At 41.0% G+C, this 21,071-nt stretch overlaps 1 protein-coding gene across 12 annotated transcripts in view; it reads right to left on the bottom strand.

Moving 5' to 3' along the window:
- The window catches only part of SUPT3H (SPT3 homolog, SAGA and STAGA complex component), a 307,173-nt gene that overhangs the window by 25,342 nt on the left and 260,760 nt on the right, over nt 1-21,071 (bottom strand). For 7 of the 12 annotated variants that reach the window (XM_064650748.1, XM_064650751.1, XM_064650752.1 and 4 more), the window contains one exon: nt 17,520-19,311. In XM_064650748.1, the coding sequence (XP_064506818.1) occupies nt 19,267-19,311 (45 nt within the window). In that variant the 3' untranslated portion in view covers nt 17,520-19,266. Of the gene's footprint in view, nt 1-664; nt 895-3,849; nt 3,992-17,519; nt 19,312-21,071 lie in introns of those variants that run through there. The other 5 variants (XR_010429531.1, XR_010429532.1, XR_010429530.1 and 2 more) reach the window with 5 other exon arrangements.

Here is a 21,071-nt window from a genome sequence, read left to right as displayed (position 1 = left end):
TTATGCATGAATAGCTCTGTGGGCAAAACCAGAAATACAAGGATTAGCACTATGAGAAGTGAGGCTCATCATGGCTAAAAAGATTTTGATTTGTGACTTTGTGGAATATAAGGACTTAAATTAGCATCAGTTTGCAGCAGTTTTCATAGAATCATAGAATAGTTTGGGTTGGAAGGGACCTTTAAGGCTCATCTAGTTCCAATCCTCCTGTCATGGGCTGGGACACTTTTCAGTAGATCAGGTTGTTTGAAGCGCCATCCAAGCTGGCCTTGAACACTTCAGGGATGGGGCATTTAATTTCTGAGTTCTCTGGTGTGAAAGTTTAGACACAAATGCCTTTGCTTGTGCTGGCACCAGCAATGTCGAGACAGTGCATTTCTACAGCTTATGGCCACATGTGGGACCAGAATCAAGGAATCAAGTGCTGCAAAGATCAGAGCAGCAAGGAGGAAAAGAGACATGGATAGAGCAAAATGAAACTCAAAAAGGTACTTCATCTCTGGAGAAGATGGTTGTGTTCTTTTATCCTACTCGATGAAACATCAGAGGGGGGAACATTTGGATGGCACCATCAGGAAAAGCTCCATGTGCCTTGGCAGCACCTGTGGCCACCACGGGGCTCTGAACGCCCAAGATGCTGGGACTGAGGTGTGGGGTAACTCACCCAATTGTGCATGTTCAGCTTGCAGGCACTCCTGCAAATCCCTGCTTTTGCTTTAGTTTGTGTGGGCTTCTCCCCTTCTGAGTTTTGGTTTCCTACAAACTCCATAACTCCCAGCACATCCAGCCAAAGCCAACGTGTTCTGCCTGGTTTCAGGTTGAAATTGTTCTGTTTCATCTGTGCTCATCTGTAACCATGAACTGGCCCAGCTGCACTCAAAACTTGGCCTACAGCTGTTAAAAAAAAAAAAAAATCATTTTTTCATCACAGCAGACCCAAACCAGATCATAATGGGTTCATCCCAATGAGAATAACTGGAAACAGCATGTCCATTTCCTTGGCACTAGATTTGTCTGGCATAGTCTGCTAGAGAGAAAGGTACATCAGGTTTGCCTTAGACACATGGTTGGCTGCAGTTGCAATTTGGGATAATCTCCATATTATAGGGTAGAATTACCTCAAGTTTCTTCTGCATAACCTGGATGTTTAGAAAGGAAAAATTAATCATATGACAACCCTTGGTTAATGCAAAAGGTTTACTCTTCCCCTTACTCTTCACTCCTCCATTCTTTATTCTTATGACTGTGACAATATCCGTTGATAAAAACCCTGCAAAGTATGAAATGTGCAGATGTAACATACTTGTGTTTGGTAACACACTGACTTCACAACCTCCTTCGTATTATGAGTAGGGGGATGGGGATTTTATCAGATTTTTTTCTTTTTTTTTTAGATTTTAGTATTGATACCAATAGCATAGCAAACAAGAACAGAAATAAAAAAAAATGATTGAAAGCCCAGATTTCCTGGCGTGGGTGCCCAGGCAGGTAGACTCCTGAATCAATCTTTACACATGCAAATGAGTAACATGTTTATCCAACATGCTCAATGCCCACTGGTCTCAGACAGAGTTGTGGGATGCTTTGCACTATAAAAAAAAGTCATGTGTCTTTCCTTGGGCTGGATTTAGTCTCATGTGTGTATATATCAACCACAGAAATAAATTCTAGTCGTTCTGGGCTCCCTGGTGTAGTCAACAACAGTTCAACTAAGCTGCTTCAGATATTTGCCATTATGTGGGATAGATTCCACCCTAAAAGTCTGTTTATTTGCTCTGACTATGAAGAGATTCTACACATCCAGGTTACACACAGACATGCATCATCTATCAGATGCATCCCATCAGAAGTAAGTTTAAACATGGCTTGAAGGGCAGCATTCATTGATCAAGTGCAGACAGCTGCAATGCTGACAACTACATTAACTCTCCTTTTGTACTCTGTACAAACAAACAGGTGTCTTTAGGGTGCAATTTATATAACATTGAAGCAGACAATTAAAATAGGTCAGAGTGATCACTGCCTGAAAGTGTCTGCTTGCACTGACTGGAAGGGGAGCCTGTGACAAGAAGCTGAGGTGTGAATGCTGGGTGGGATGAGCTCCACACTTAAAATTCATCTATAGCCTCGATTTGGTTGGAATAGGGAACCAGAAGTAGCCAAAAATTAGAAAGCTCACCAAACCTAACCAGTGTAGCACAACCCAACTTTCCAAGATTTCTTGGGAAAACACAGGTGCCTGTGAACTTTCTCAGCACAAACCCCTCTACTTTTGCACTAATATCATCTTACTGTGGGATCAGTACACAGCCATTAGCTAAAGCTAATAAAACAAACTCCTCTGATATTTTGTTAGGCAGGTACCAGTGTGCTGCTGTCGCAGCTGTAACGAGGAATAAACCAATAATAGCTGATTCTGTACGATATGAATCTGAGGAAATTAATCCAGCTAGAAGTGATTTAAAACATTAAAGCTCCAAATCCTCACGGGATCATAGTATTAGGCAATTCCTTAGCAGAGTGCACATCACCCAAAGCTTATGAAAATATTTTTGGAAAGAGCCACAGGAAGTGTTACATCATTGGAGGCAGCACAGAATGCAGCAAGTCAGGAAATGTGACTCCATGCCTGTCTCAACCTGGTACCCGTGTCCTGCCTGCCTGAATCCAGTCAATTTGTCTCCTGTTCCTCTTCCGCTCTTTGCTTGCCTTGCCTGTGTAGGACTGTGAGCTCCTCTCTCATGTTTATCCAGAGCTGTGCACTGTGACAGCACCTCTCATAAAAAATGTGGGATTGAGGATCAATATGGTATTGACCATCTGTCCTCCACTGAAAAAAACCCCTCAGCATGTTATTATTATCTTAGGTGGTCAAAAAATACATTAGGGACACATTGAAGGTGTTTAATTCTTATACCCATGGGAAATGAAGATTGTGGCAGGCAAACTGGTAAGGAATTGTAAATAACCATATCACAGCTGCCAAACCCTTCCTGGTTTCTGCAACCAGACACGTTCTCTGCAATGCACAGTTAATCATTCTGCCAAATTACTTTTTCTACATATTTTTTCCTGAACTGCAAGTTGCTCCCATGATATGTTTGAATGTAGGGAAAGGTAGCTGTGTCTCCTTGTTGCAGCTTCTTAGGCTGCAGCAGGGAGGAGGCAGCCAGATTGAAGATTTCCAGGTCAATCTCTCAAATGTAAGTCATTCTGGAGAGTGACATCTCTAGTGAAGAGCCACGACCAACTTGAATTTGACTCTCTCAGTGGTAAACACAACCTTATAATCACAGCCTCGGTTTCTAAGTCAGACAACATCTGTTATAGCCAGTGGTTCACCTTCACAGAGCATGTTTTTTCTCTGTCTCATCCACAGTCTACAGTGGAAAGCAATTTCTATTAGGTTTAAAAACCAAACAAATCAAAAAAACTTAAAAAGATACCTAAGCAGGCAAGCCATGTATCAGAAAAACCCATGATTTCCTATCTTCTTTTCCAAATTTTCCTATCATTTCCAACTACATGCCTTCAAGTATTCAGTCTCCCTGAGCCCTCAGGTCTCTAGATGCACTGCAGATTTTGCCATGATGAGATGTAAAACTCCTGACTCGGACTCCTGATTTCAGACAAGTGTGATTAGAATGAAAATCCAGGTTTAACATTTGTCATGAAAGAAAACAGGAAAAATTAACCCAGCCTTCAATACTAAGCCTTAACGTGTCAGAGCCTCATAACTTTGGGCTTGGTTTATTTACAAAATAAGTACCCATTTCAGTTCAATGATGAGAAAATTGTCCAATGTTTTCATCAGGAAATACATATAGGTGGAAACCATGTTATACCTACCATGTTCTGTGAAATCCCACGTGGAGTGGTGTGTAACATGAAGTTCTGACACTTTAGTTTTGCTATGTCTGACTGCAGGCAGTACTGTGACAGCTTGGTACCAATGGCTGTTTCAAGGGACAAGATGTGCTTCAGCCTCAGTCTGCATTACAAAGAGGAAAAGTTCTTTTCAGATGCATATTCACAGTACTCAATTAAAGAAATGGAAAGGTCTTGAAAACAAACCAACTTTTTTTTTTTTTTGCATTTCTGCTTCTGCTTCTATGGTGTGAAGGATCTCATGACCATTAGATTTGATCTTTAAAGTATTATAAATAACATGATAGTTAAGTCTGTAAAGTCTGCCTTGACTGAGAGAAATACAGTCTTTTATCTATTTAAGAAATGGTAAAGAATCAGTTTAATTACAGGCTATATGCATAGGATATTCATGATACTGTGGTAGGGGGAGATAAATTATTTTTCACTCAAAATTGACATAATTCAGTGGTGGACAAATGGGGATAAATCATAGTTGACTAAAAAAAGGTGTAAATTTTGTACTGCTGCTAACCACTAAGATGATTTGTCCAGGGGTGAAGTGGTACTTTTTGAAGACCTTACACCAAGACTAAGGTCTATATAATCCCATGAGAAGTCATGGATGGAGGAAGAATCATATGGTTAGAGCTAAAACTAGTTATATGTTTGACCACAGGAAATTCCCATAATGGTGTCCATCAAACTTAAACCTAACCCAGAGAAATACTTTTACCCTTGACCACGTCATCTTTTTATCCATCTTCTACACCTTAATCTCTACCTTTTAACCAACAAGGAACATCATTCTTTCTCTCTCCTTCCTTCTATTTGGAATATTTCCTTTTCAACACTTTCATTTCCTTTCCAATCAACTGTGACACTGCTCTAACAGTAACATTGCTTTTGGCCTGCTCTCTTTCTCCAGTGTCCAGCCCTGTTATAAGAAGGGGTGAAACCCTTGTTACTGGATGCAATGACTGCCAGAGGGATCTTCCCTTTGTGCGCTTCCCTCTTCCCCTGCAGAGTCTATGACCAAAGGTGGGTGATAAAATGATGCTTCACACCTCAAGTCTGCCACAATCCACAGAGGAATTATATTAAGGACTCAGTTCTACAAAGCATTAAACCCCATGCAGTTTGTGTAGCCCATTAGAGGGCAAATTGTCTAATAAAGAACAGGATCAAATAAATCCTTGAGAGGTGACAGCTCTGCAGAAAACACCTGTAGAGCCTGAACACTGATGACAAGGGCCAGCACCTCTCTGAAATTACTTTTTTATCTCTATCCAAGACCATTCAGCTACTTCCAAGGGGAAAACTTAGCCCTGTATATCCCTTGCTCCTATCACTTATTTAACACACAGTTGCTTCTGCAAGACTCCTGCATCTGAATGGTCTTCTGGATGCCATTGGCATAATTGCTAAACTCAATGTTAACCATATTTAAGGAGTCACTGGTCTTTCTTTCTAGGATCCCATAGGATTTGGTTTTCCCCAACTACAGCCTCTCCATAGCCACGTTAAAAATAGGCTTGGTAATACTTTTCACATTTGTAGGCTGTCACAAACGGTTAGCAGGGAAGGAGTCATTCAAACACACATGACTTTATAATTAAGGCACCTAACTCTTATAAACCCCATTTTTCACAGAAGCAGTGACTTTTAATAAAGTGCAGTGGAGCTGTGGGGGATTCTGTGGTTTCTGCGTGCAGGCCTTGTGCGAACATTTTGACCCTCAGCCCTGACCACAGAGACCACAGTCATCAGGAGGAATATTTATTTCCACTCCAGCACTTGTCTGGTCTGGTGGACAAGCCCCTGAACACGGAGAGGCTGAGGGAAGTGAATGGCAGTCATTTCCCTTTGCTGTCCCTCAGTTTCTCCACCTATAAAATTGGGATAATGATTTCTTCTTCTTTGGAAAGCTCCCTTGAGAGCAAGGATGAACTGAGCAAGATGTTAATTTTTTGGATGGGGTCATTGAGGTGTTCAGCTGATGAAGTTTGAGAGAGAGATGGAAATGAAGTCCAGGAGCCATAAATCCCATTTCTATGCTTGCTTTGAGGGATGAAACTCCTTTTATTCCCTGGCCTTCTGATGAGTAGGATGCAAGAAATTAAAACCTGGAAATTAAACAGATGAAGCTCTTTTATCTGGATCAGTAGGAGGATCACATGATGAAAGCACTCTGGCTCTCTCCATGCATGTAGTAACAACACACTCAAAGCTGGAAAACTCAGATATAATTAAGAGAGCCATTAGATAATCACTAGAAATTAATTTAACTTGATTGTAAGGGCTATTATTTTCAGTTTACCTGCTGAGCAAAGTCAAGGAAAATACCTGATTATCAGCGTGATGACAACAGGTCATTCGCAGGGTGAATTAGAAGATCAGATGCTGCAAGTGCTGCCTGTCAGCATTCACTGTCTTGTCACACAGGGCACCAGCACTGGCATGAAGACACTGCATGGTGAGAAAATGGGATTTTGGAGAGACACAGGCCACCTCCTGGAATGCCTATCTGGCTGCAGGTCAGGGTACCCTCGCTGGGACTCTGGCATTTCAATCCTTCTGCTGACCAGTTCCCCAGCAGGTTGAAAAATCCTCACTTTTAGCTAATCCTTTGTCTACTCTTGAGCACACTAAGTGTGACTTTTGGTGGCCATTTGAACTCTTGTTGTGGGATCTCTGTGATAGGTAACAAGCCTCACAGCGAAGGAAAAAGCAATAGATTCATCATTGGCACTTGCAGATTTCTGACACTGTCTCATATTCACTTTCCTAATCAGGTGAGGGAAACATGGGTCTAGATAAAACTGCTGGAGAGTGGGGACAGGGCTGCAGATATATGCACCAGGAGAGCAGTTATCAATGGCTCATTGTCAAAACAGAAAGCAGGGCTGGAAAGCCAGAAAACACAGCCTGGGAGGACAGATTGATCGAGTTACATTTATGAGCCAAAGGAGAGCCTTGGTGGGATATAAGTGCCTTTGAGCACAGAAAAGGCTGTTAAAAACACACTGGTACAATCCATCCTCACTGGCAGGATAAGGAAAGCCTTTACGTTGCTGCAAAGAAAAATTCAAACCAGATAGGAAAAAAATTTATGAGGATCGAGAACATCAGTAGACTCAAGACTGTGAAATCTCCATCCTTGGGGGTCTTTAAACACAGGCTGGATAAACTTTTGCCAGGAAAAACAGGTACAAGGGCCCCTGTTTAAGATAGGCAGCACTGCTACAGGCTTTCTGTGCGTGTTCCAGTGATGCCCTGAGGCTTGATGAGCTTCTGGTCAGGCTTTGTGCACTGGGTACAGGCTGCTGGTAGCTCAGTGCAGCACACAGAGATATTCCACTCCCAAGATTCCTGAAAAATACAAGTTTATTTTATGTCAGGCAAGACTGGAGCTTTTCCAGGTGAGACTGTGGTTGTGTGATGCAACTGAATGGGCAGGTGGGAAAAAAGCAGCAGCTGAGCAAAGGACACGAGGCTGGGTCATGAGCAGACCTGAGCCTTTTCTCTGTGCTTCCCTCAAGGTCGTCTTGTTGGTAGATGAGCTGATGTGGACTTCCCCAGAAGAATGATTTTGACCATAGCTGGGCTGCTTTAGGAATGCAAGCTGGGACTTTGGCTTACTGAGGCTGAGCTCAACACCCAGCAAACAGAACAGCATTGAGGAGTGGGAAAGTAAAATGGTAAAATCACCCCAAGAAACATGTGGAGGGGAGGTAGCACAGAAATCGCAGAATCACAGAATCATAGAATGGTTTGGGTTGGAAGGGACCTTAAAACACCATCTCGTTCCAACCTCCTGTCATGGGCAGGGACACCTTCCACTATCCCAGGCTGCTCCAAGCCCCATCCAACCTGGCCTTGAACACTTCTAAGGAGTGGACAGCCAAAGCTCCTCTGGGCAAGCTGTGCCAGGGCCTCACCATCCTAATGGTTTGGGGGTTCTCAGCAAAGGTGTTATGTGGGTAATCTTGGGGTTTTAGGAATCATACAGAACAAACAGAAGTAATTGTAAAAATACAATAAAAAATAGATTTAAATATAAAATAGACTAAAAAATTTAAGTTCTTTGGTCTCAGTGGCCATATGGTAGCAGCAGACATCTTTGGGGAAGGTGCTTTGCAAGGATTAATGGCCAGATGGGGGTTAACAGGCCACAGCTGTACTATGATCCCCAGCTCCACCCCAAATTAATGATCTTCTGAGGACATATCCTTAAATTAAGAGGAAATGACAGGTTTAAATTGGCATGTGCCACACACAGCGCAGTGGCAAGCCCAACAGTTAGTATAATTTTTAATACGGCCATAGAAAACACCTTTTTATACTAATAGAATAAATCATGTTCTCAACACCTGGAGTTTACACCAGCCAACCTGTAATAACGTATTAATGCATAGCAGTTGCACATCCTGTTACAGAGCAGCAATAAAATGGTGAGGGACCCAAGGGGACAGGTTTTAGCGCCAGCACGACTTGCTGGCGGCTGCAGATCACCACTCCCCAACAGTGCAGCTGTACCTGCAGCACCACACCACAGACCAGGGACTTGTTTTCCTTCCTAGATGTCCATGGGATTTTATATTTTTTTTCCTTCTTTCTTGATCAGGCAGACTTCCATTCAGGACAATATTATTATTTTCAGTCTTCCTTTAAGAGCGTGCTCTAATTACACCAACTATCAAGACTGTTTCAGGTCAGATGGGTGGCAAATGATGCCCCTGGTCCTTGTAAATGCAGCCATGGTGGCAAGATGTCCCATCCCTGGAAGTGTTCAAGGTCAGGCTGGATTGGGCTTGGAGTAACCTGGTCTAGTGGAAATGTCCCTGCCCGTGGCAGGGGGGGTGGAATTAGACAATCTTTAAGGTCCTTTCCAACCCAAACAATTCCATGATTCTATGATTCTACATACTCAGCAATGTAAGGGTACTTCTGAGTAGCCTTCAAGGAGAAGTAGGTGGAAAAATGGATCACTTTCTTCCTCTCAGAGGTATTCCATCCCCATGGCATCAGGCAGATCTCAGTAAATTGGTTAAGCACAGGTCCAGGTGGTGCTCTGAAAGCAGCACCTTCCTTTCTTAAATGAAAACCCGAAATTCTGATTTCAGCCATGAAGCTGCTGCTTCCAGGAGGAGACTGTTGTACATTTTCAAGTATCATCAGTCAAGAAAACTCAGATATTACCTTATGTGTGGTACCTTTACTGTTCAGCAAAAAATCAGAGATCTGGACAGATTAAACCAGAGACTGTTTTGATAACTATGGAGGGTTTACATGAGATCACATTTTAATCCTTTTGCTTTCTATTGTAAGATTATAAGAATTGTGTCCAAACCACTGAGGAAACTCTGAGCCAGTAACTGCCTTTATCAGGACTCAATGTCTTCCTAAGACACTAAAATATTTGGGGTTTCCAAATCAGAAGACACGAACTCAGCACTGGATAAAGCAGCTGCTGTGTTGGACTGATCTCTCTCTGTGCAAGAAGAAAACTAGTTTTGCAAAGCTGTGGTGGTCAGTTTTCCAGTCACAGAGCTATTGCAGCTTCCACACCATCATCTTTTCATTTGACTTTTGAGGCCTCCAGGCTTCTCATTACCATTATTATCACAACTATTTTAAAAAGACTGGGTCCACAAATTCATTCCCATGGTACAGCTATAATGAATTGAGGCACTGAGAGGTCTGGATGGGAGCCCAGGTCTCCAGAAAGCCATCAGTGCCTTCACCTTCCACATGTGTTGGTAAGGGGGGTAGGAAAGCATCTGCTTTCCCTAAAAAATAAATTAATCAGTAAATGTGCCAAATCTGATATGATGCAAATTCAATATAATACCAAATGGACAAACAGCTAGTTAGGAAAAGCAGCAACGGCCCTTATTTCTAGACTGGGAGTGATATCACCAACGATGTCTTTGACAAGGAGGTAAACAGGAAAAGCTGAGTTGGCTGAAAGTGTAAGAAACAGGGAGGGAAAAGTCCATGTTTACCACATGGAAAAGGACAGACAAAGGCAGCACAGAACTGAATGTTATTTTCAACATTCCCAAAAGGGGATGAGACAGGATAGAGGGTTAAAGACACAACAACACTTAAAAAAGACTTTAAACAAGTACTTACTAGTGTTTCTTTCTGAGTGGATTTGACTCGGGTTCCCTTTGTCTGCATAAGGAAAGGAGAGAAAGAACCACCGGCTCCTGGCATTGCTGTAGTGGAAAACTTTGCCAGATTTTGTCTTTTTTCTTATCCCCACAGCAAAACTTTATCCAACCTGAGAGTGGTCTGATGCTCCTCTGAAGATAAACTCCCAAAGACATGTACATGTGTTTTCTATCCCCACAGCCTGACAGCTTTCCTTCTCTGGAAACACATTAGGATTGTTCTCCTCAGAGTTATAGAGACGGTCACTGAATTTTGATGAAACAGTTGATCAGGAACTGACAGAACGAGGGTGATTTATTGGTTATCTGGGACCCAGTTCTGCAATCAAGATCAATATGAAGTCATTGATAATATGGTAATAACTCTCTCAACAGAGTGAGGGAATGAAGGGTGTTCAGCCTGAAGAAGAGAAGGCTCCTGGAAGACCTCAGAGCTCCTTCCAGTGCCTAATGGGGGCTCCAAGAGAGCTGGAGACAGACTTTGGACAAGGGCCTGGAGTGGCAGGACAAGGGGGAATGGCTTCAAACTGACAGAGGGCAGGGTTAGATGGGGCATTAGGAAGAAATTCTTGGCTGTGAGGGTGGTGAGGCCCTGGCACAGGTTGCCCAGAGAAGCTGTAGCTGCCCCATCCCTGGAAGTGTTCAAGGCCAGACTGGACAGGGCTTGCAGCAACCTGGGATAGTGGAAAGTGTCCCTGCCCATGGCAGGGGGTTGGAACAAGATGGTGTTTTAAGGTCCCTTCCAACCCAAACCATTCTGTGATTCTACAATGGTTAATGGAACACAGGCAGCAGGGGCCTGCTCGGTACCCATGAAAAACTGCCAATATAAAAAAATAAATCAGACAATCTAGTGCTTCTGAGCAGAACCTGTGCCTCCTGTATTCTCATGACCTCAGTGACTTGACCAGAGATTTCATACATTGCTTTATCTGCTGGTTGTCACATCAAACCTGGCACTGCAAGACAGACTTGGTTGCCACAAGTTGTGCTGCAGAACTGGTGCTCCACAAGCACAGCGAGGAGTCAGCTGCCTTCCCCCAAACTGAAAACATCAAATAGCACAACTTCAGACTGGATTTCATGGGTCCCACTTGGCAAGGAATTCTTTCTACCATGCAAACAACAAGATACAGCCCTGGGTGAGCAGAAAACCTACACTCTGAGTCATGGAGTGGTGTAACTCATCCCACCAACCGCCAGAAAACTCCCAAGCTCTGCACTTGCAGGCTGCCAGTTGCTGATCTGGGAAATGCTCCATTGGGGCTCACTGCTTTTCCCACCTAAGCCTCAAGATCTGCCATTGAATTCAGTGGAAACAAAGTTTGACCCATAAGATGTGCACTTTTTGTAGGGAAAAAAAATATACCTCCTTTTCTGGCATAAGTTTGTATCACTACAGGATTCAAAACATATGAGATGATTTTAACTTTTTTTTTTTTTTTTAATATATATTACATGCAAATTGAGGGACTATCTCTGACCTTCCAAGCAAAGTTGAATAGTAATGGTTTTAGAATCCATAAATTTTTGGGTGTCGCTTGCTAGTAAAATGTTGGATAGGAAAAACAGGGGGAAATAGCCTATCCATATGAAAACAATAATCATGTAATATTTATTGTCTGGGATTGAAATGTTTCAAATATTCAAAGCAATAAAACGTCAGGAAAAGCTGGACTTCCTGATGTAAAAAGGCCATAAATTTCTTCCTTCATAAGACACAAGGAGGGGGGAAAAAAATCAATGTGACATTTTACACTAAAGAAAGAAAGAGAAAAAGAAAGAAAGAATGAAAGAAAGACAAGAAAAAAACCCACATACTTAAATCCAAGTTAAAGCAGTGGAGAGCCCCCAGAGGGCACAATCCACTTACCTTTGGGAGGCTGCAGGAAGGAAATGGCAGCCAAGAGCACAACTCATGTATTGTAAAATATAAGGACATTTCAGAACAATTTAAGGGAGCAATGAGGTATATCTGCAGTGTCCGGCTCTGACAACTCCCTTCAACATTCAAGAGCTACAAAAATGCCTGTTGTTGCCCTCAATGCCCAAACTGGGGGCTTGTTCCCAGCCCTTTGAGATCTCTCCCTCTCAAACTGTATTTTGTTGACTTTAAAAAACCCCAACAAACCACTACCAACAAAAAAAGCAACTTGCAAATTTAAAAATGTCTTTTACATACAGGTCAAAGTTTTTTTTCCCAAAACTTAAGGAAGTTTCACAATCTCTTAAAGATCCACAGTGTGACATTAAAACTTTTTGCAAGAGAAAAATGACAGACAGCAAAGAAACCAAAATTAAATTACTTCTAGAAAGTAAAAATCTTTTATCTTTACAAGAATAAAATACTTTCTTTGCAGAGTGAGGGAGGCATCAAAACAGGGATTTGTAAAAGCAGAGCTGGTTTTTGGAATTCAGTCTTCATGAAAAATCTGAATATATATATATTCAGATTTATTTAATATATATGCATATAAACTAATATATTTTCTATGCTTCTTCTGCTCACCTATGAATAAAGTTTTAATAACAGGCTCTTTAAGTGCTGCATTAATTTTGCACTGCCTTCAGGACCACCAAAGAAACCAACTAAGATGCAAAATCCCTTCAGACCGTGCACCACAACTACATACCAAAGTGCACATAAAACAAGCCTCAACAAAATAAAAATGAATCCGGCATCATCCACGAGCCCAACTTCAACACTGTAAAAAAGCACCTATAAAAACCAGCCGTGGCAAAAACTGGGAAGGTTTGGACCTTGGCCAAAAATTCAAATGTTTGGCTGCTTGTACCAAATTTTATCTTCACAGCCATAACATTGGGAAGACTGTAACCTGCAAGTGTGGCCACTCCTCCTCTCACAGTCCAGTCAAGACTTTCCTTCTTCTCACTGACAGTAGCACACACTCGATCCCAAGGCAACATTAATTTCCTACATAAGCCCCATTCCCAGACATGAGGATATTGTCCTCTGCTTCACAGACACCTGTCCAAAGGGGTTTAGCAGGGATTTGAGCAACTAATGAATATTTAAACTCCAGAGTCCTTGTGGAATAATTTTCACACTGCTCCCATTAACTCGTGTGGATGGAGCATTGGCCATTTCTTCTATGATTTTGTTGCAGGGACAACATTAATTCTCTCTCTCCTGGACACATCAACAGAGCAACATGGGCTAGCTTAAATGGCTGAGCAACGTGGGCTAGCTTAAATGGCTACAAGTATTTATTTGGGTACTGTGAATAAAAGTGATCAACTCAGACTCCTTTCCAAAATACATGTGCCCTTAGAATGTGAAAGGTTTTTAACTCAGCAGTCAAAAACAACAACTGCAGAGGACAGAGAGCTGTTTACCACTGTATTGGCTCTGAAACCTGACCTCACATGAGAAATAGCTATTCTTAACTATTTCACTGCCACAGTTCTGATCACCAAAGAGTGGAAATAATCATGATGTAATGGTCAAACAGGAAAAAATAAATGTATTTTCTCAAGTGACATCGGGCTGAGTCCAGTCAGATCAAGATTATTTCATTCTGTCTTACCTTGGAGTATTCAGTGTTGTGGTTCTTGATCTTCCAGTGGAAGAATCTGTCATGTTTTTCCTCTTGGGCTTGTGCCTGATTTACACAGTGAGGAGACCAGTGGGATGCTCATGAGTTTGAGAGAGACTTCAAGGTTTACCTCAACTTGCTGTACAAGTTCAAGCTCTACAGGAGTCATGTATCAGTTTTTCCACCATCCCAGACAAGATGAGTAAGAGCAGCACCTTCCATGGAGAAACTGACTGTCAGACCCTTTCCCAGGTGCTCAAAGTACTCCTTAATAATTGCTTCCATTTATTTGTGTTCTGTCTACACCAAAATCTGCTGAGCAGTGAAAACTCTGCATTATGTTGATAACATTCCAAAACAGAGGAACAGAAATGCTTTTAATATTAAAGAAAGGACAAGGTGACATGGAGAACACTAAACAGATCCTGTCTAATTTAATAAAATTAGTTACTTGAAGCTGCAACAAAATTTGTGCACAAGCAGCAGATTTAGTCACTGGTGAGCAGCAGACACAGGATAATCTGAGCAAGGGAGCTCAGGGGAGAAGCTTGGCTGGAGCCTTTCTCCTCTGAACACCTTCCTTCTCCTTCTGCAGCCATGGTTCAGATTTGTTTTCACCTCACCTTGACACACAGTTGCTGCCATTTCATTTGCAGATCTGAGCAAATCATGTCAGTACAAGAAATGCAATAGTTTTGGAGAGGTTTTTTGTTTTGTTTTGTTTTGCAGATTAATTAAATAGTTATGGAAATAAGAGCTAAACAGAACTGGTTTGAGCCAACTTGCTCTATTGGCTGTTCACTATCTGAATCCTGCTACAGCTTCTGATATCTTACACCTTCTCTTCTCCCAGGTCTAGTTCCAGGCTGAAGATCAGCCACCACCACTTCAGCAGCACTTCATTATGTTCAGACCCAGTTCATTTATGAAAAATTAACATTTTACTTTATCTTTGTCAACACACATCACAGCTGCTGCCTCAGTTAAAACAGAGCATTTATGTTTCTTAATTGTGTTTCTCCTCTTGTTTCTTGCAGCTCTGAGGCACTCTGCAAAGGCAGTTTGGGAGATGAAGGTAGGAACACACTGGCAGTGCCAAAGTAATGAATATGTTCCTCGTGGTGATTTTTGATGCAGAAATCCAGCAGAGTGTGGAGTAGGCAAAGTGCCCCACAGTCCATGTTTTGGTGGAGACGTATCATTTGTGTTTCTGCACAGGGTCACTAAGTGGCCGTGGCACATCTCAGCTGGAAGGGTTTAAAGCTTTGAGCCCTGGACTGGGTCCAAATTGAGTGGTTGCATTCTTCCACCCCCAAATCCCCTCGTGGATCCAGTTGGAGGCTGCTTTTGCCCCTTTCTCTCCTAAGCTGCAGGGCTGGTTTATGTGCTGACACACCTATTGCTTTCACTGCAGAGGGAAAACAATTCAGAACCCAGGGCATCAGTATGGATTTGGGAAATCCAGGTTTTCTAAAACACCCCAGGTTTCCCAATATGGAGTCATTTAGTCTCCCATCATTTAGTCTTTCTACAGAAGAAACAGAGATAACAACACATTATTATTGTTTTAAAGTGGTGCTGTGGGCAGGAACACATGGAAACCTGTGACACACTCAGATATCACAGTAATCAAAGTCATACAAGGACCAAATTGACAGATCAGATCTTCACAAAACCAGTAAGAAAATCTGCAAAGCATCTGGATGAAGACAAGTCCAGAAATATACAGATATTGGTATAAGACTCTTGTGCCAATATTTCTGTCTGATAGGAGTTAAGATGAATTATCAATCATAAATAGAGAACTATAAAATGTAAAATGAAACTGTATTATTATAATTTTAGTTCTTGATTTTCCTTATTTATCTTTCCAGCTCTCTTCCACTATTAATCTATCTTGTTTAAGAAAAATAGTATATAAGTATAGTGGAGCTTGATTACTGAGAATGGCTATTAATGTAGTGTCTCAGAGCACTCTCTAGACAGTTAAAAAGCTTTTAACAGTAAAATATGAAGGTTTCCTTCAAATTTGCAGTCATCTGCCTTCTAAAACTTTGTTTCAGTTGCCAACATTTCAGTGATTTATAGAAGCCAAAGTATCTGATTTTTGTCTCCCCACAAGAGATGAGAGCTATTTTTTCTTATTATTTTGTAAAGGCAACATCATTATCTTAAGCAGAAAAGAAAAAAGTTAAGGGCTACATTAAAGATACAGCCTTCAAAATAATTTTAAGGCATCTGGCCTTATTTAAACCATCAAATTTACATTCAATTCCTTCAGGGATGGCTCTGCTGCTTTGCACTGGCTCCGTGCCCTCTGAATAAAGCCCTGGATTTAATGCATGCCACCACTGCCTTTCCCTGGCTAGTTGAGGTGGATATATAGTAGAGACATAAAAAAATAGAGGTATAAAAAGCCCAACCTTGGACAAGATGATTCACTCAGGCAAAAAAAAAACCCCTCAACCCTGTAACTGCTTAAGTTTCAACTAGAGGTTAGACTTGTGACTAATGTCACTATCTATTTATTCTTAAATAATTATTAGAAGCGTTTATGTACTATGAAACATTCTGTATGAGCTGCATGGTAAGCTATAAAACATTTTATGAGATCTACACATAGCTGATGGCAGAACCTTAATACAACACAAAGGTTCATCTACAGTCAAGAAATGCCAAACCCCACGTTTTTATTCCCCTCCCCAGGGAGGGTGACATTTGACAAAGAGGAGTGTGCTCTGAAAACCCAGGGGGGCACATTCTGCAGGGTCTGAGTGTCTCTGGAGAAACACAGAGCTCTGTCAGCTTCTCTCGATTTCCAGAGGACGGTAAAACTCTTTTAAAGGGTTTTATTCTCTCCGGAAAGCCTGAGAAATGAGATGAAGCCCAACCAGAAATTTGCGTTGTGGCTCCATCACCTCTAAGAAGTTTTAAGCTGAATTATTATCCCTGTTTTGCACACGGCTGGACTAAAAATCTGAAAACTGAGGTAGTATAACCACACAGAAGGGCAGAGACTGAACTGTCAGCAAAACTCACACTCCCTTTTTACACAGCCTTATTCCTACTGAAATAGATGTTTCCCTTCTTCAGGTAACTAATGTGAAATAATGAATATCACCTGATCCAGTCACTGGAAATCGGGGCTAAGAATCAAAATGTTTTGCAAGTTGAAATTACACAGGAATAAAGCTATTCATATGCAGCCATTAACTGAATCTCAAAACGATTTTTATACATATAATAAAAATGCGTAGCACCAGCTCAAACACACATCTCTGTTTCTGCAGCATGGGAATTGGTGCTAAGACACACTCCAAACGCAGCACGAGTATTACTGGCTGCTTTTTTTGTTTTAAACAGAGTAAAAGAAAACCCTGAAGATGAGAAAAAAAAAAAAAGTGATTACTTCCCAAAATAAGAATAAACTGGGTTAGTCCAAGATAGGGAGACACAACCTACTTTGTTTGACTCTAAATTCAGCTCCCTGACTTGTGCAGAGAAGTGAAAGGTTATTATATGGGTTTACTGGGCAAACACAGATTTTATAAATAATTGCCTGTCAGGCTGTTCAAGATAGACAAACATACAGCAGACCAACAAAAACATGATCTGTCATATTTCTGAGAGAAATGTATGTTGAGTCTTCATTCTCTGGGACTTTAAGTAGACCAGTAAAAAATAAGTGCCAGTATTTTTCCTGCTTATGCATATTTTAAAATGTAAAATCCGGGAGAGATACAGCTACAGAAGGAATTTTGATTCCAGTACCCAGTGCCTGAAATGGTTTCTTCTGTCTCTATCCCTGCATATCGAAACCAAATACAATAAATGCTGGTGTCCTTTTAAAAAAGTCTGGATGTTTACAGCAAGCGTATAATTTTCCATGATTAAGGATGCCAACAAAAATAAAGAGTGATGATAAAAAGAAAAGTTTAATCATACATTTCAAGAAGCACAGATGGAGCATCAGAAAACTTCCCCCTCCCCTCGTTTAATACACGGCGTTGTACACGTTACTTTCAGTCCTTTACACACAGATAATTTCCAGAAAACAGAAGCAAAAAGTAGGCAAAAGAAAAAGCAATTTATGAACGTCAGTAATATTCGATGCACAAAGTTCACTTTTACAATATTTTGGTTGCAAAGAGACATTTTGCTGTTTATTTAAAAAATATACATATATTTAAAGTTTTTGCGAGCAGGTCCAGGAGAGAAGGACAACAGAACCACCTACGAACGACCACAAGAGAGTAGAGTAGGAGTAAAAATTAAGACCTCACACACTAAGCACAAAGGAGGAGGACGGCTGCACTATATAAAACTAATATTTTGCTGATCTCCTGTTGATCCCTTGAGTGTTCTGTATTAATTTGAGGTTTAAGTTGGATTCCAAGCCCGGCTGAAGCAGACCCTGGCCCATGGGTAGCACAGGGAAACCAGCAGGAAGTGCCTGTAGATCCTGGTGATGGGCTGAAGCACGAGCGCTTTTCTCTGGTCAAGCATCATCGTGGTCAGCTCTATATTTGTACAGTTTTATGGGAAGAAATGAATGTGTTTGTGAGGCCAGCAAAGGCTGGAGGAGCAGGGGACGGGAAGAAGCATAGAGGGAGGGACTGAGATTTAAAAAACAAATCTTGAAAACAAACAACGTTACCTAAAATATGTTTTAAAAAAAAAAAAGGCAAAAAGAGCTTGGTTTCTTCTTTAATCAAATCCAACAGTAATGCTGCCTTTGTCAACAACAGGGACAACATCTGCTTCCTGCAGCAAACGCTGAGCAAGTACATAACGTTAAGCCTTTGCCTACAACCACTGAGACAGACACAGTTATTTAAATACTTTAGGATGTATTTTTCCGAATAGGGGCCCAATCCAGTGCCACATCACTGCAAAGGCCTTCTTAGATTTCAGAGAGTAATGACTCGAGCCTTAGGAGATGCCAACATTGAGAATTTGGGGGTGACCGCTCAGCCTATCCTTGGGTCTGCAAAAAGTCAAGGCTCTCACTGGCTAAGTTCAGTTTACTTGAACTTTTTTCTGAATATCTTTGGGCCCAAACTTGCTATTACTGTCATCAAAATCCCCTCACTGGATTAAACTGTCTGAACACTTAAATCAACAAGAGAAACAACTAGAAATTAGTGGAAAATAGAAGGAAATAATTTTTATTTTTGTAAAAATCACAAGGAAAACTATGTAACCTTAATATAACCTATATAAACCAACACAACCCAGTCTATCTCTGGCCTCTTCCTGCCCCATCCTGCTTTAGAAAAAAACATCTTTTGGAGAACACACAGACTTCCAAACACTTAAATAAAAATGACATGGCAGTCAGAAAGAGGCTGACAGCAGCAAGTCCCCTGCAAACTCCAGCATTGTCTGAGCTGCATTCTTGTCCACCTACACCCTATCCCAAACATCCTGCCATTAATTAGCTAAATGTTCCAGCTAGTAAACAAGAATAACGACTGAGGGGGCTGGAAAGAGAGACAGAGACAGCCAGCAGATAGTCACAACAAACCAGCCCACTCACTGGTACATGGAGACATTGGAGCTTGTATTTTTTTTCCTTCCATGGAGGGGAAAAGAAAATCACCTTAATATAACACTGTCTTTCCTGTTGCTGCAGCCACATCCACATCAGCAGGCGAGAAAAGTCATCCCGTTCCTGCGGTAGGCACTCTGTCAGGGAGAGAGAAAATCTGTAATGAATTATCACATCAGCTTAAACAAGGCAAGGAGGCACAGAGAAAGGCAAGGCTTTCTTCCTGTTTTGTAGGCTATTCTAGCTGCAATCTAATAATGTGCTTAATCTGAACATTTCTGGTGGGGAAGCTATAAGCAACCACTTTGTCTATTAAAAAATCAATGTGGTTAACAAGTGGTTAGTGACTCTATTTCAGGAGAGCAAGAGATAGGCAAAAAATGTAACATCCTATTTTGCTAATTGCCTGCAAAATAGATGAGGCCAAAAATACACCATTCTGCTAAATCTGTTTGTCCTTTATAGGTACGTGTTCTCTATTCACCACGTTCAAGAATAATTTCTAACTTATCTGAATAGTCCATAAATTATTGAATAGTTACAGTTTTCCAAACTTAATTTATAGTCTGAGTCTGAAGTTACGTAAACAGACACTGGTATAACCCCCACCACTCCAAACCCAAATTAATCTTAAAGACCCTCTGGTCAGTATGAAATAATTTGATATACCATATATTGTAACTTGGGCTCAAGTGTTTCCAATGGTAAAGAAGCACTCGAGAAAATAATTTTAAAAGATCTTGTGACACTGTCTCCCTAAAATACTTTTCATGCATTTTTAACAGCTCTTTCTGAATCAATATAGGAAACTATGCCTTTTTATGCCAGGCACACTGGAAACCCTATATTTTGAGGGGATATTCTCAGTTCAAAAATGCCTTTTTTTTTTAATATTAATGGTATCTTTAAAAAAGCAGAGGAGTTTAAATACTTTTGCTTTATTTGGTTCACCTTCAGCAGTCATCTAGTTTTAAAAATGAAAATACAGTCATCTATTTCATTACATTAGTGCTTCGTCAGATTTATTTTGTACCTCTTCAGCCTAAGCACTTAGGAAGTGCCATATATAACCACCATTTTTAGTGGCTCTACCAATTTCCTAATTAATTTCAGCCAGATCAATTTTTCCCCTCTTAAACTAGAATTAGAGTAACATTAGGAGTAAAGGATAACCTCAAACAACTTTGGATATAAATAGTATTTGTACTGAACGGTAAGGAAATCATTTCAAAACCAGCAAGGATGTATTCAGACAGACATTTTACAGACAGTGAATATGCAAAAGGAAATATGTACAAGATGCTCATTACAGCATCCTCTACATTAACACCACACTCCAGTACAGAGATCCAGCAGCACATGGCCTTAAAATCAAAGAGCAGAACATTAACTCTGGGATATACAGCCAGGCATCAGACATGACAGTATCACCACAAACAAAACACAAAATAAACCCAAAGGCTCTATACTCAAACATGAAATGCCCAAAACAGACTAGCCAATAACTTTGAAAGGATCCAATATATTCCCACAACCACAAGCAGCAAGTCCAAGGCAGTTTGGATGTGCAGCTTGCCCAAACCATTATGGCTGGCATTTGGAAGTCGATGCAAAAGTAATGTTTTTAGCTCCTTGACCCTGATATTTTTACAGAGCTTTATAACCTGAGTGACAACCTTCAGCACATAAACAAAATATTCAGGACTATTGTACGGTTTGCTCGAAGTTAAATGATCCCAAGTGTAAAGCTGGATCTACATGAAAGATAAAGGGCTGAATTTTGCAAAAGGAATTTTGGTTGCAAAGCAAAGTTGGGCTTGGCTGGGCTCACCTGGGAAATAATGAAGTTTAACATTTTCCAACACAGGCAGTGTTATACAGGCAGTTGTATCCCTGCAAAGGTCATTCCAGAAGCCA

The sequence above is a fragment of the Pseudopipra pipra genome, chromosome 3 (genome assembly GCF_036250125.1).
Source record: "Pseudopipra pipra isolate bDixPip1 chromosome 3, bDixPip1.hap1, whole genome shotgun sequence".
Classification (NCBI taxonomy): domain Eukaryota; kingdom Metazoa; phylum Chordata; class Aves; order Passeriformes; family Pipridae; genus Pseudopipra; species Pseudopipra pipra.
This window is presented reverse-complemented; position numbering and strand designations above follow the sequence as displayed.